The following is a 16358-nucleotide window of genomic DNA, read 5'->3' as shown; positions in this document are numbered from 1 at the left end:
GGCAAGTTTGGGTTATATCATGACTTGAAGCAGTCTCATGCCAAACTGTCAAGGGAGGGAACTGGAACAGAGAATTACTTCTTTTTCTTCAGACGAGCAATTATTTACCATTCAGAACATACTGGCTATGTCTGCCATACACAGATGCAGGGATTTGGGTTAAGGGCATAATTCCAAGAAAAGGTCAAGACTTCAGGACTCACTCAGCAACTAATTTAGTTCCTTACTGCTTCACCCAGCTCTGTTTCCTGTCTGCCAGATGTATTGTAGGAGAGACTGTGTCGGCTCTCTCCATGTGTCTTAACTGAGGACAATGTCATTCGGTACCGCAGCTTTGCTGATATGTGAGACGGGTTGGACCCTAGTGTTTGCTTTCTGTGGCAGGAGCCAGGGAAGGAAACAGTGAAGAGAAGGGCCAGATGAGGACACTCTAATACTGGGGACTGTGCCGATGGTTTTGCTTGCTAATCATTTGGGGAAGGAAAGTGCTGAGCGAATACAAAACGAACACAGCTATCTTGTGTAAAGCCAGAAAGAATGACTTTCCACCTGGCATTATTTGTTAAGTGCAAAAGTAATACCTGTAAAATAAGTTCTAAAAAAAAAAATCAGAAACACTTCTAAGTCGTTATGGTAAACATTTGCCTTTTCAATTTGAAAATATGAAAAAGAATGCTTTGCGGTCAGGTATCTTGGTGAAATAAAATGAGCTTGGCTCTCAAATGTAATTGTTAACATTGTTCTGGCGTTTTGTCCTATTAAATAAAACCATTTAATGCTTTATGAAAGAATTTGCAAGACTTGACAATTAACGGTGTTCATGGGCCTGTTTGAGGTCGGCCTGCAATTGAAAGAGGTCTCAGGATTCCTTTATATTCTGTTTCTGTGATTTGAAGGGGAATGGACCCAACTCTTACTTCTTTTTGGAGTGTATTATAAGTTGAAGTTAAGGTTTACCATTACTTAAGAAATTTAGGTCCTCCAATAATTTGAGTTTTCGGAGAACCTTGAAAGTATGTGTATAAAATCCCAACTACTAGAACATGCATCTCACTGAGACAGACCATCAGAGAAGCGGCGTCTATTCCACTTTAAGCTCTCTGCCCTTCTAAGAGCAGAAATGAAGAATTATCACATTTAATTCCTCAAATGTTGGAGCCTACAAAATTTTTAAAAAGAGGTTTTAAAGTATAAGAGGTCCTACATATTACAATTATAAATGGTAGCCATTCAAGAAACTTTTGTATAATTAAAAAATTATTTAATTAAATTCTTTTTGGGTGCTCTAATAGGAAGAATTGCTCCCAATTTTTTACACAAAGTCTACTTTTTTTTTTAAACATAAAAATCAAGTGTTATTTTTGGAGCAAATGGCTCAAGATTCCTGATAGCCCTAAGATATGTAATCTACCAGACAGTTGGAGTTTCTTAAAGAGAAGTGGTAATTGATGATCAGGTTGGTGGCGACTGCAGACTCTGATGTGTCTGTCACGGATCTCTGTCTCATGACAGTGTTTTTGCAGTTGAGTTGGTTTGAGGTATGGCAGTGTTTCCCACATGATTCCAAAGTAACAGCTGTTGTAACTTGGCTTTATTGTATTGTGCAATCAAGAGGGTGCTATCTGCTAGGATTTTATCACAGCGGTGTAAAAACTTGAAGTTTAGAGCAAAATTAAAAAAAAAGCACACTAATTATGCATTCACTAGAAAGTGTCCATATTTTCGGTATAAATATAAAAGAAACAGAGCAAAGAAGACATTCCCTCTGGCTCTAATTCCCCATTGAGGCGTGTATACACATACAGTCCGATAAGTTAAAGTTAAAACAGAGAAGTCCTGTAACAGTTGCTCACCATGGTTTTATAGCTGATAGTTACAGACATTAAAGAGGCCTAAGACTACATCCATGGAACATCATTATGTAGAACTCAATGGAAAACAGAAGCAATAAACCCAGTATGCCTTTCTTTGCCAGATACTTGGGTGCTTGTCTCCACTTGTATTGGTTACATTGTTGCAGGACAGGAGCCGCTTCCTCTTCCTTCACCGGCTAATAAGGGACAGGGACCGTCAGAAAACTGGCCTAGGTTGAGGCGTCTTTGAAGACTGGCAAATAGGCTCTTTGCCCGTTTTTTCTTTCTCATTTCCATTTTATGGGACACCAAAGGAAATATTATCTGGACACAAACTAATTGCTACAACAGCCCATTAAAAATCGACTAGATGCAAAAGGAAGAGAATGTCATAAGCTGTATGGATGCGTAGCAGTTTTTCTTGAGAAAAAAATACCCACATTCTAAGGGCTCTTAAAAATGTAGAAAACTTGCCCTGTTACCACGGGATTTTAGAACACCTCTAAACACACACAAAATAAGACAGATATTACCTACAAATTCCAACTGTTGCTGAAACTCTAAAAGCATTTTTGTATTATTTTCTTTTAATACAGAAGGGGGAACTCAGCTATAAAGAAATATTAAAAAGTATATTTTTGTGTGACCATCAGTCTTAAGAATATTAGGTTGCTTGCCTTCCCCAGCTTGTGCTGATCCTGTAAGCGTGTGCTCAGGGGTATGACACAGGGTGCTCTCGCCCCTCTCCCTTGACCCCCTCCCTAGCCCAAGGCTAAAAAGCCGCCCCTCAAATGAGCCACTCTTTTTTGCTCTCATCAATGGTCTCTGTGAAGTTGGGGTCGTTGTTCATGATGGCGGCATCTGCGCTCTCGGCTGACTCAGCTCCCTTGGCCTCGTTGGTGTGGTAGGTGCCCTTGTGACGGAACATGTACCGGATGAGGAAGACCAGGGTGCAGAGGATGGTGAAAATCACCACAGCGATGACCCCTGGGGACAGCAGATAAACACCAGAAGTTAAACAAGCCTTGTCTACATTTCTATCTCGCGGGCGCTGCATCCCAGCTCCCCTGGATATGACTCATGCCCCACAGCAAACAGTGACAGTCATGAGGACAGCAGGAGAGACACGTGGCTTCTGTTTCCAGGCACAAAAGGTTTAACAGGAAGCAAAAGGTGACTTGTCCTCTTGCCCAAAGTTACTAAAAACTAGATAAAATATACGAAGCATAGGTTTTCAGGTGGTGGACAACAGATAGACCAGATACACGGTGCCTGAGCAAAGAGTCGGGAAAGACGAATTTCCAATCTTTGTCCAATTTTCTGACTGTCCACACTGCTCTGCAGAGAGAACCAGGAGAAGCCTGTGGGCTTCTTGAACTGGGGGCGGGGCTTCAAGGCCAGTGCATGTGCTACACACAGATGGATCTGCTAATCCGTGAAGCTGCTGAACCTCCAGCTGAATACTAACACGTGCATGTGTGCACATGTATGATCTTCCACAGAGCAGGGGGGCACAGTAAACAATTTCCAGCGCTCACACAGGGCTGGAGGATGATCAGGTGCTAATGGTAAATAACTGCAGGACTGGGAAAGGTCATGCTAAAGGCGTGCCTTGAAGGGAGAGAAAGGTCTGGCAGGATTTGCCCTGCAAAAGCTTAACATGACTAAAAGATATCAAACTATAAGTTCTGTGAGAGATCTCGGCACACAATATAAAAAGGCCATTCAATCCCCAAACTCAGTCAGGCTAATAATGTCTAGCAGCCAATATAAAAATGACCAAATATGCAAAGAACAATTTTTTTGTCCTATGAGGAGAAAATCAATTAGACTAGAAATGGCAGAGATCACAGAGTGAGCACAGAGGGACCTATGCAAACAAACCCCGAACAACCAAGACTGACTACAGAGACAAAAGGTATCAGTACCAGAGGGAATAAGGAAAAATCACAATGACAAAATATTTGAGAAGACATAAGTGTTGTGGTCCAGTTGCCCTCACTCCCCCTGACTGACAGCAGAACTTCCTTGTGGTCTGTAATTGACAAGGATGTTTGTGTTCTTTCTGGCCGGTGGGTCTCCACAGAAGGAGTAGAGGTAGAAAAGGTTGCTGGGCAAAATAAAGGTTGCTGTTCTTCCACCTAAAAAGAAGCCTCCGTGTCTCAATCCTGGCACCCCCTGCCAGTCTTGGCATCCAGGCTGCGCTGGCGGCAGCAATAAGGACTCCAGATGTGTGCCTGCCTGATAAAATTACAAAACAGCAAAATGAAAACTGAGGGAACCAGAGGAAGAGTTAGACGAATCCATAACCACAGTTGGAGGCTTCGACCCTCTTCTGCTTTGTAATTGACAGAACCGTTAAACAGAAAATCAATAAGAATGTACAAGACCCGGACAACATGGAGTCAGGTTTGTTAACAAGCTGTAGATTGGGGAAAAAAAAATATTTATCTGTGTCTGACAAAGGACTTGTACTCAGAATACAAACTCTTTCAAATCAATAGCAGAAACCAAGCAATTGATTGAGGAGGTGGAGAAAGATTTCGAGACACCTCACAAAATAATCACATGAGACAGTAAATACTGAAAAGACACTGAGCATTGCTAGTGATGAGATTATCCCTCATCAAAAAGCACAGAGATGCCACAACTCACCTGCCAGAGTGGCTAAGCAAGAAGGCTGACAGCACCAGGAGACCGGGGAGCAGCGGCCTTTTAAAGATTGATCATGGGACTGTGGGTGGCTGGGTCGTTTTAGAGAGCTGCATGGCAATGACTTAGAAAGTCAAACATCCGCCTTCTTTACTCTCTTAGTGATTGCATTTCTAGGAATTATCGAGGAGTCTACCTAAGGTGCATGCGACATCATTAAGATGTGTGTAGCTTTACTTTTAATAACCCAGATCTGGAGACAAGACGACAATCTAGCAATGGGTACGTGGATAAAACAAATGGCGGTGTGGCCATTTGGTGAATACAGCTTGGCAAGAGAAATACATTTGGTGATAAGCAAAATGGTGTGGACAGACAGACACACCTCATGCCGAATGAACGAAAGTGCGGCAAATTTTATACCAGGTATGAAATTGTGGAAGAGCGAAAGGAATAGATGGCGACTTAGATAAAGGGATAGCAAAATTAGCCGAGAGGAGTTATTTCACGATGACCTGTTCTCTACGTTGCGGTGGTGGATATGGGCGTATGTCAAAAAGCCACTGACCCGTTTCTTGTTTAAGTTCACATGATACTTTGGGTTTATCTTAAAATGACAGCAACAACAAAAACCCAAAAGTCACAATCAGTAAGGATAGGGACCGTGACGAGTTTATGCCTGAACTCGGGATAATGTCACTTGACTACTCTTTTGAATATTTTTAATGTACTTTATTTATGTATATGCGTATATATTTGGGTATATGTGCCCATGCGTGTGGGTGCCTACGGAGGATTCTCTGAGCTGGAGTTACAGGTAGTTGTGAGCAGCCTTCAGTGGGTTCTGGGAACTGAACTCGGGTCTATCTGGAAAGGCAGTCTTTGCTCTTAGCTGCTTAGCTGTCTCTCCAGCCCCATTTTTTTAAAAAAATCATTGCTTTTCCCAGGTGAGTAGCTGCGAGAAAGTTTGTTGTATGTATCACATACCTCCGATGATAGCTGAGTTTCTGTTGACGCCATTTCTTATAGCTTGGCCTTGTCCTGGGTTGTATGGGAAATCAGCACTGGCTGCAGAGAGAGAAAGAGTGAAGTAGAAGAGGCAAGCACACAAATAGTTCCATATTTATTTCTTCACACAGCTCTCTGACACTTCATTCTTACAGGTGAAATCTCCACTTCAGATGGAGCCAACCTTACCATTGCCTCCTACAAAAATTCCAGAAACCCCCATCCCTGATTTCACGATTTCCTTCTGCACAGGTTGCAGTGCTATGACTTGTGTGACGATGGTAGGGGAATGTTAGCTAAGGATGTTCCGAGCCGGACTGTCCCTGCTCTGCTGGCAAGTCTGGGTATCATCCAGCAGTTGGTTTCAGGACACTGGGTTCATAGACACTCAAGTCCTGTATGTAACTTGGAAGTATATGACTTCCATAATTCTTCTGTATGATTTAAACAGTCTCTGAATTGCTAATCATACCCCATGGACTTTAAAGAATATTGTAAAGTGACTCTGGACAACACGAGAGAGTAACGACAGGGTTACAAGTCTCTGCATTTCGTACAGACCATGTAAAGAGAGACTGCTTTTTTTGATCTGCAGTTCTTTGAATCCTTACCTGCAGGACCTATGGACGCAGAAGCAGAGTGGCGTTCGTTTTCTCATGTTCTGAAATCTGTCTCCTGCCTACTTTTATTCCACACCCTACTGCCAGTTTGGGGTTTATATGACGACAAATATTTTACGGCACATACTATTAGTTTAAAAGTAATTGCTTCTTTAATATTTAGCATGACTTCAATAAAACACTAGGCCCTTTAGGAATATGTAAAGGCCTTAAAGTTCAGAAACGTTGAGAAGAATGTTAATAGCTTAATTTTCTATTTCTTTCCCTGTTCAAAAAATATTAGAAGCAGTTGTGTCGAAGTTAGATGTTTCACTAAGATGGATTCCTCTTATCGTTCCAAAGGCAAATAGGTTCTGAAACCTTAAGTCAGTGGAGCATCTACAGTAAGTAATCCAAAAAAAGCAAATTCACCTTCACGGGTGGGTTTTTCTTGGTGGGGGAAGGGCTGCTGGATCAAACCTATGGCCTTGCACCTGCCAGGCAATGTTTTTCCAGTGAGCTACATCCCCAGACCCTTCCTGCCCACAAATGGATTTGCGGTGGTAGAAATTTCCTTTGAGAAGTTCAAGCAAATCTCCAGACGGGAGTAACTTTTCTTCCAGCAGATGGAGCAGAGAACCCGAGTTTGAAGCAGACCGAAGCCTGCTGGATGGCACCAAGTCACTGGGAGAGATATTTCCAAGGTCTGTACTTGCTATAATTAAACAGAGGCCGGTGCTGTGATTCAGGTGGCACCATGCTAGGGACTCAGTTCCTAAGGCTGATTCATCCCTGGCTATAGATAGGTGAGAATCTCCAGGATCCTGCCAGAGCCCTTCCCTTCCCATCTCCTTAGAAATATGGGATCTCACATTTTTAATCAGTGTGTGTGATTTAGTTTTTTTCTCTCTTAGACTTCATTTAAAATTTCTAAAAATCTCATTGTCACTTATTTTGCATGTGTGTGTATGTCTGTGGGCATGAATGTTCCAAGATGGCACTGGTGGAGGTTAGAGACCAACCTGCAGGAGTTGGCGCTCTCCTAACGTGCGGGTACCAATGATTGAACTGGGGTGATCAGTCTCGGCAACAAGTGGCTTTACTTACTGAGCCATATCACTGGCCTCGGATTCGACAGGTTCACCCAGGACTAGAGAAATCATTCTCTCTTGGATTGGTACATTATTGGTCTTTTCACCGTCAGTATCATTCAAACCTGTTGAGTGCTGATCGCCGTGAACTCTGACAAGCGGGTGAGTGAAAGAAAACTCGCCTCCACGTTGTCCACACTCTCTCCAAATCTTTAACTGTGAGCACAAACAGTGCCTTTGATGTAATCTGCTTGCATTAACTGGCCCAACTCTAAGTCTAGACATCTTGGGAAACGGGAAGACAACACAGTTTGCTTCTTCCCCTAATGATTCTCCCTCCCAGCTCTCCAAGCTTTTCTGGGCTAGAGAGCAGTGGTTGATTGAAGGTTTCAAATGTCATCCCAAGAAGACAAAGGTCAGTCACTTATGGGCTCATCACTCTGGTGGTGTGAACGGAAAATGTGTCTCCTGGGCTCAGGCATTTGACCCCTAGGTCCCCAGTCAGTGGCACTGTTTGGAGGTTACATAACTCTTGGAACGCGAGGCCGTGCTGGAAGAAGTCCAGCATGGGGGTGGGCTTTGGAGCCTCGCTCTACCTGCACTTCACTCTCTCTACTTTCTATGTGCAGTTGGAAATGTAGTTTCTCAGCTTCCTGTGTTGTCAGCCTGCTATTTCGGAGTCTCCTTCTGGAACTGTAAGGCAAAATAAACTTTCTTCTGTAGGGAGCAGAGGAAGCCTCCAGTGAATGTATAAAGACTGAATGAAGCCCAGGGGGAGTGTGTATTGTTGACTTGGGTGGGACCATGTCAAGGACCAATGCCTTCCTCCTGGGTCAAGCTCAGAGGGATGGCGGAGTGGTAAAGCCTTTTCCTGGTTCAATAGAGATGTTGACAATGTGTACAAAAACTGGTAACTATGGCTTTCTCCTCCTGGACGATTCCAGCCTGAGAGTGCTAGCCTGCTGACACCTTCTATCTGGACTAAGTTCTCTTCCTAGGCTGTATGCAATAAACAAGCTGAGGTTCTCGGTTGTACCACTGCACAGAGTGAGCAGGACCCGCCTGACTCCAGCTTTTCTGTATGTGCATTTGTGTGTCTGTCCTTTTCCCATTCCCTCGCAACCCCAAGTTTCCAGAATTACCCCTCACAAGGACATGGCATTCTTCCATAAGTCATGCCATTTAATCATAGCGACAAAAATACCCAATACTCATTTGATATTAATTTGGCCACAAAATTGTCTTATGTGACTAAAATCTGTTTACATAAAAACAATAGAAAAATAGCCATTGGATTTCTTCCAATCTGGGTCTTCTTTTTCAGAGAATGATTGCTCAGTCGAAGTGACACACTCATTTCCTTATTAGATCTTGGTAGAATATCTTCACCGTGTCAGACTCCATTCTGAGTATGCACAGAACAATAAAACAGGCAAGCTGTGTAGCGATGAGAATTTCCTGTCCCTGGTGGCCTAATTACATGCCCCATGGAAGACTCTGCTTATATAGTGAAAATGCCAATGAAAAGTGTGGATGTGCTTTGAATGCCGGTCTTCTCCAGGTCTGGTGACTTGTCCGAATTTACCTGTAGCTTTCCCAGTGTGTGTCATGTAACTCATATGGCCATAAGGCACGGTAAGATTTGCTTCAGTCCTTGACACGGCACTTTTCAAGGACGGAGTTTAGACTATTACTGTCCATCCTTTACCTCTTCAGGCCTTTGGGTGCTGTGATTACTCTCCTCCATGTGCTGCTTGGTCCATCTCTACCCTGACTGAAATTAGAACCCAAGCTAATTCCAAAAGAAGCAATCTTCTCGCGTTTGAGCCCTTTGAAAACTAGGAAGATACAGGCAGGTGAGTTGTTTAAAAGACCCCGTTTATTTTAGATGGTGGAGTATGGGTTAGAACTGTGACAAGCAGAGCCCTTTTAGGGGACGGAAGCAAACAATTGTGTTGCAATTCCTAAGTTTGCTGTGCCTATAGGACTCTCACGTGGACCTTCTAGACATTTGGAGACTTGAGTAGGTCAAATTTCTTGTCTTCTGATTAACACAAAACTTCGGACTTTCTTTAAACGATATGGACTTTCCAAATACATTAAATATCTGCTCAGAAATGTGTGTATAAAATGTGAGATTTCACATTGCCCTGGCATATAATTTAGTCCTTTTTCTCTTAGACTTGATTTAAAATTTTTATTTTGTTTTTATGTGACAAGCATAGCAAGTAGTTTTGTTATCAGCCTACTGTGACAACATTCATGACATTATAGGGTGGTTGCTTTCTGCCTGCATGGCTCTAATAAAATGTGATACACTTTAGGAGTTCGTAGCATGGTATAATTTATAATGTGGCAGATGAACCATGGCAAAATTTCTCTCTGCTTCAAAGCCTAGCTTGTGACGTGTGTCCTTGGCCTCAGAACTGCCCAAACTCTCAGCTTCTTAGACCTATTGGTGGCCTCTTCTCATTTATTTTTCTTCCCCTCCAATGCTGAGGGGAACCCAGGTCCTTGTGGCGAGTGCTCTACCACTGGCCAACATCCCGACCCCTTTCTATTCCTCTCAGTCACATCTGTAAATGGTGCTGAAGTTTGGGCTGGAGAAGAGACATGTGATGACTCAGGAGAATGGCAAGGGTGAGAGGACACTTGGCACCTCCCAGGACTGCCACTCGGGTGAACCTGGATTTCTTGGTCTTGCAAAGACCTCAAGTACATAGAGCCTCTCTCCTGTTTCTTCCTTCGTGGGCTGTTCTTCTAACTGAATATTCTGGATGTAATCGATTCTTAATGCTTCAGGTCAGTTCATTAGGATGTCCTGTCTGGACATCTGGTTTACCTTCCATCTCTTTTCCCATCAAATTTTTATCTCTTTCTTGAAAGAAAGTGTCAACTTCCAATTAAGTGGCCAGGTCTCCTTTCAATGGCTACAGTCTTAATTCTTATTATTTCCTTTTCTTTCTATCTTATCTCCATGTGTGTTCATGTGTGCACATATATGGGGAGGCCGGAGGCCAACAGTGAATGCCATCCTTAAGACACCATATGCTTTTTAAAAAAATTTTTTTGAGACAGAGTTTCTTATAGACCCAGAAGTGAGACTGGCTGGCCAGTGAGCCAGGATCTACTTGCTTCTGCCTCTTCAGTGCTGGAATCACAATCACATGCTGGTTTTTTTTTTTTTAATGTGGGCTTAGTGATCTTCATCAACCTCACATCAGACAGAAGTCTTATCTCCAAAATACAAAGAACTCAAGAAATTGGTCATAAAAAGAATAAATAATCCAATAAAAAAAAATAGAGTACAGACCTAAACAGAGAATTCTCAATAGAGGAATCTAAAATGGCTGAAAGACATTTAAGGAAATGTTCAACATCCTTAGTCATCAGAAAAATGCAAATCAAAACAACTCTGAGATTCCATCTTACACCTGAAGAATGGCCAAGATCCAAAACACTGATGACAACTTATGCTGGAGAGATTGTGGGGAAAAGGGAACACTTCTGCTTTGTTGGTGGGAATGCAAGCTGGTAGAACCCCTTTGGATGTCAGTGTGGTGATTTCTCAGAAAATTAGGGAACAACCTTCCTCAAGACCCATTAATACCACATTTGGGTATATATCCAAATGATGCTCAATCATGCCACAAGGACATGTGCTCAGCTATGTTCATAGTAGCACTGTTTGTCATAGCCAGAACCTGGAAACAACCTAAATGCTCCTCGACTGAAGAATGGATAAGGAAAATGTGTTACATTTACACAATGAAGTACTATACAGCAGAAGAAAATAATGACATCTTGAATTTTGCAGGCAAATGGATGGAGCTAGAAAATATCATTTTGAGTGAGGTAACCCAGACCCAGAAAGACAATTATCACATGTGCTCACTCATAAGTGGTTTTTAAACATAAAGCAAAGACAACCAGCCTGCAAATCACAATCCCAGAGAACCTAGACAACAATGAGGACCTTAAGAGAGATGTACATGGATCTAATCTACATGGGAAGTAGAAAGTAGAAAAAGACAAGATCTTCTGAGTAAATTGGGAGCATGGAGACCTTGGGAGAGAGTTGAAGGGAAGGGGAGAGGCAGGGAGGGGAGCAGGGAAAAACGCAGAGCTCAATAAAAATCAATAAAATAAAAAACGTGGGCTTAGCTATCAAACTCTGTTCCCCATGTTTATAGAGAAGTATTTTATCCTCTGAGCCTTCTCCCCAACATTTTATCACTTCTTGCGAGGTAGTTGTCGTCTTAAAGGAAGGGACAAATCTCAGCTAAAAATTCCATTTTGATATATAACTACTCTGTAATAGTAATGAGGGAGGGATAAATGCATATTCATTGATGAGCATGATTAAAATCAGTCTGTGCAGGGTTGTTCAGCCTTCTGTGGAGCCTGTTTGTACTGGATAGTGTTATGTCGACTCGACACAAGCGGAAGCCGTCAGAGCGGAGGAGCCTCATTTAAGAAAAAGCTTCTATGACACCGGGCTGTAGGCACGCCTCCAGGGCTTTTTCTTAATTAGTGATTGATGGGGGAGGGCTTAGCCTTGTGAGGGTGGTGCCATCCCTGGGCTGGTAGTCCTGGGTTCTAAAAGAAAGAAGATTGAACAAGCCATGATAGACAAGCTAGTAAGCAGCACCCATCCGTGGCTTCTGCATCAGCTCCTGCCTCCAGGTTCCTGCCCTGCCTGAGTTCCTACCCTCACTGCTTTCAATGATGAACTGCTATATGGAATTGTGAAATAAACTTCTTCCTCCCAAGTTGCTTTTGATTATGGTGTTTCATCACAGCAACAGAAATCATAACTAAGACACTCTTCCTCAACTCTTCCATGCAGGTATGATTTAAAAACTCCGCTGCCCACTGTCTACTGAAGCCTTAAAGCAAGGCAACAGTTCCATTCTTCCTTTCTCACAAATAACAGAAATGAAAACATTCAATACAGAAAGCATATTAAAGACGCCACACTCACTAGACCTTGGTTGTTGATAGAAACCAAGTAGTGGAAGATCTTTAGGCCCTTAGAAACCCTTACAAAAGCAAGGACATGCACACTTCCTTTTGATTTCTTTTGATTTCTTTTTTCCTTTCGTGAACAACCTGGTTTTTAGGGCTTTATTTTGAACTTAAGCCTGGTTATTCCAAAGCATGCGAGTACCCATTCCCTTGGGGCAAAGCTATTTTATCCTGGCAATCACAGCGATGACTACTTTGGTAGGTCTATGTCTTTGTTACTGTCTTTCCCCGCAGCATCCTTTTGGAATGTGTGGAGAAATACTGTGACTAAGATCCAAGCCCGGCTGTGGATGGACAAGCACACCCATGCCCTGTGCTCTGCTCTATCGTTGGTATTCATGCCCTCCTGCCTTCCAGCTCCTTGGGAGAGCCAAGCAATTTTAGAGGTGCTGAAATATCAGGGAGTCTGTATCTTGGGAAATTTTGTGAGAAAATCCAGATTTTGAGTGGTAAGATAAAGAGGTGCTAATGAATCTCAGGGGCAGACCGGCTTCCTGTAAGTACGGAGTGCACTCAATGCATTTCTCCTGGACCTCCACATGACAGAACATATGAAGTGTCCCCCTAAACACTCATCTGTTGGAAGGTGGTCCTACTTGGGGAGGTTCTGGAAACTTAGGAGGTGGAATTCTAGCTGGAGGAAATAGGCCGTTGCTATTGGAGGCCTGTTGTCCCTGGTCTTCTGGTGCTTCTCCTTATTTCCTGGCCATCATACTGTAGGTGTTTTTCTGTGCCAAGGCCTCCCACTGTGTTGGAATAACACCCCTGAGATGGTGAGCAAGAGAACTCTTTCTCTCTTGAGTTGTTTACGCCGAGTATCTTGTGACAGAGCACAGAGTAATTGCCATGTGGTGACAAGCGCCAGGCAAAGAGCCAGTCCTGCTCCGATTTCATTTCTCGTGGAAGTCTGTGCATCTCTGTGTACCTCCTCGGCTTACACTCTTTCTGTTTGGCCATGTCTAGTATTATACTCATAGGTCAGTGCCCTCTTCTGCCCCCATGGACACAAGTCATGCAAGTGGTACACATACATACATGCAGGCAAACCACTCACACACATTAAAAAAAATTAAGTGTCTGTGTGTATGTTTTATTATTTTTTTCTATTATTTATCTGACAAAGGAAAATTCCACACAATGGAAGTAAAGGGGCCAACTCGAAGAAACCTGAACTGAAAATGCAAATCAGAACCCTGCCCCCAGTCTCTTGGTAGCAGATATCACCCCTAAAGAATCAAAATGCCACCAAGAAAATGGCCATGGCCATGACAAAACCAAGAACAGAGTAACTGTGGTTTTAAACTCCACTGTCGCAATATAGTTTTGGTTGCGTTTCTAAACCATGAAAAATTAATAAAAAGAAGCTTCAACACATGCATTGAAACTAGAAACTGACTTTTAAATGCACTTGGAAGAATAGAATATTGAAAAAAAAATCTGAATTCTTTTCTCCAGTTTCTCCTCTGTCTAGGGAAGTGGTGGAGAGAATGCAGACTAAGACAGTGGTTGTAGTTCTTATTTAACGTTTCAAATATGAACACTTGTAGACTTTAGGCTCAGAAACAAATAGAAAAAAAAAAGAGCCACATTAACTGCATATAAAAGTAAATCGAGACTATTTAACAAAAAACTCCCCCAAATGAAAGGCACTAAAAGCTTCAGGTTGTCATATGTCAGAGAATAAAAGGAAAAAAAAAAAAGATTGGATTCGACATCACATAGAGAAAATGTCTCCATGGAAACCACTGGAGCTTCAGCATTGAAACTGATGATCTGAGGCACTTCGACAAAACTGCTGCTATTAATTATAATTTAATTTAAATTGCAGTCTTATTTCGAGGCAGCGTCTGAGACAGAATGAGTATGTGTTCGTGTCTGTGCTTTTTGTTTTTCTCAGCTTCTTTGTTTTGTTTCTTCTCTTTTTGAATCTGGGTTCTGTACCAGAAAGTGATTGTTCTCAATTAATTTGTTTCAGTTATTCACTATGGACTGCATTTGAAAATAGATAAGAAAACAAATGGTTCTCGTTAAAGGCGCTGAAGACTTAAGCTGTCTTGCTGTCTTTGAAAGTGGATGCTGCTGTTCTCACACGGAGACTTGGGCTCAGCAGGCTTTGGCAGACAGAATAATGTGTGGCCTTGCCGAGGGGATTCTGGGTATTATCTGCCATCTTTATTCCCTGCTTTCAGTTTCTAACAAAAGCCAGCCAGCCAGAGTGTCCCACTTCATGCGGGGAAGAGATTTTTGAATTTTTGCCTCTGACTTGACAAGTAAGCTGCACACTACAAGTTTTAAGCAGGAGAGCAGAAATGGAGGGCACTTGTCTGACTAAGATCCCATGAGGAAAAGAGGTTAATTAGGTGAAAACAGAATAAATGAACTTGTAGCCAGTTATATGTCCTAATTATTTAAAAAACCCTCACCTCTTTATCAAAGGACTGAATGAACAATACAACAAGCTTTATTGTATTTCCTCCTACGATGTATAACTGACTATAAACCAACCCTCAGTTACTGTTAGATACTGTTGGGAGCATGTGTGGAGGTTACATTGTTACTGTTACACTTGGATTTTAGAGATCATTAGTCTCTCAACCTCTGCATCAGAGCAGGTGAATACCCAGAGTGGATGGTGATTAGGCTAGAGCTGTGTGGCCAATAGGGGCTCAAGTCACCTTCAGTCTCATCGTTTAGGATGCCTTTTTTGGGAATCTTATTGTGGTAATAAGCCAGAAGAGGGGGGAGGGGAAGAGAGAGAGAGAGAGATCAAATTTAGCATATATAAAAGATGTCAATCGGACATCACTCACCAGTGCTACAAGAAGGATCAAAGGATGCTACATAAGAGGCCAAAACTTCTGAGTTGTGCCATATACGTGATCCATAAGGGATCATGGTGCTCAAGACTGGAGATTTTGAAAGCTCCTCATTCCGGGGGGGGGGGGTGCCTTTCTCATTCTTAACAGACCATTTCCAGGTGTCCCTGGTCAAATTATTTATTATGGGACACAAGAGCCTGGAAGTCTCGGCAGATGTCTTCTGGACTCTAATCCAAGCTTGTTACTGTAGCTCTTGAACATGGCTTGACTGTCTAGGTCGGAGCCTCAGAACCAGGGGCTGTGGTGCTATGTGGTGTGAGCTAAACCTCTGGAAAAGAAGCTGTGTCTGCAGATACTACTGTTTGACGGATTAGAATTTCAGCCCTGTGGAAGAGCCTGGAATGTTGCGGGTCCAGAGGCTAACTACCTATCTCGGGCTAGTTCGAGTTCTCTCTGCCCACCTGCGTGTGAGAGCGAACACCCTGTGACTGACAGATACAACATGCCAAAGATACAGCCTTTGGAACATGTTGATTTAGCAGACCACTGGCTGTCTCCAGACAGCGTCTGAGGTCTATAGAAAAGTTCCCCCATCTTGCTGTACCTGCCTCTCTGATGTACCCACCAATGCATTTTATTTTATTTTAAGTATTTATTTATTCATTATGTATACAATATTCTGTCTGCGTGTATGCCTACAGGCCAGAAGAGGGCACCAGACCTCATTACAGATGGTTGTGAGCCACCATGTGGTGGCTGGGAATTGAACTCAGGACATTTGGAAGAGCAGGCAATGCTCTTAACCTCTGAGCCATCTCTCCAGCCCCCCACCAATGCATTTTAAACTTGCCTTGATTTACGACATTTTTTTTTGTTGTTGTTGTTGTTGTTCTGTAAACTATAAAACCTCATGAGATTGCTGCCCTGTTGGAACATGGAATTTGGGCCAATCTACCCCTGTGTTTCTGGGTCATTGTCACTGAAAATGGCTTCTCTGTATGGTGAGGGCTGTGGTTTTCATGTGACAGTGGGGGTGGGACATTCATTCCCTAATGGCTTATCCCTTTCCTCGTGGTTGAGGTCTGCCACCATTTCTTTTCCTTCCTGTCACAGAAAGAGCCAGAATGAAGAAGCCCAAGTCTGGGAAAATGTGCTAAATCTGGGAAGAACCTGTCTGAGGGGAAATGCCCTTTGTGCCACGTGGCTTGTTGATCATATTCCATGGTAACAGGTGCCCCTGTGAGGAAATCAGGCCCTGGGGGTCAGGCTGAGAGAGCCTCCACATAGGGCAGTGTTCTGAGGCCTGGG

The 16358-nt window shown here is 42.8% G+C and overlaps 1 protein-coding gene across 2 annotated transcripts in view; it reads right to left on the bottom strand.

Moving 5' to 3' along the window:
• Positions 1–1576: 1576 nt before the first annotated feature.
• Cntnap2 (contactin associated protein 2) overlaps positions 1577–16358 on the bottom strand; it is a 2060022-nt gene continuing 2045240 nt past the window's right edge. For both annotated transcript variants that reach the window (XM_085683653.2, XM_085683655.2), the window contains 2 exons: positions 5493–5573; positions 1577–2840 (listed from right to left, as the gene is read on the bottom strand). In XM_085683653.2, coding sequence (XP_085539779.1) covers positions 2641–2840; positions 5493–5573 — 281 coding nt within the window. In that variant the 3' untranslated portion in view covers positions 1577–2640. The remainder of the gene's footprint in view (positions 2841–5492; positions 5574–16358) is intronic.

This window comes from Myodes glareolus, chromosome 25 (genome assembly GCF_982192425.1).
Source record: "Myodes glareolus chromosome 25, mMyoGla1.1, whole genome shotgun sequence".
Classification (NCBI taxonomy): Eukaryota; Metazoa; Chordata; class Mammalia; order Rodentia; family Cricetidae; genus Myodes; species Myodes glareolus.
Note: the sequence above shows the minus strand (reverse complement) of the source record. Positions and strands in the feature narration are given on the sequence as shown.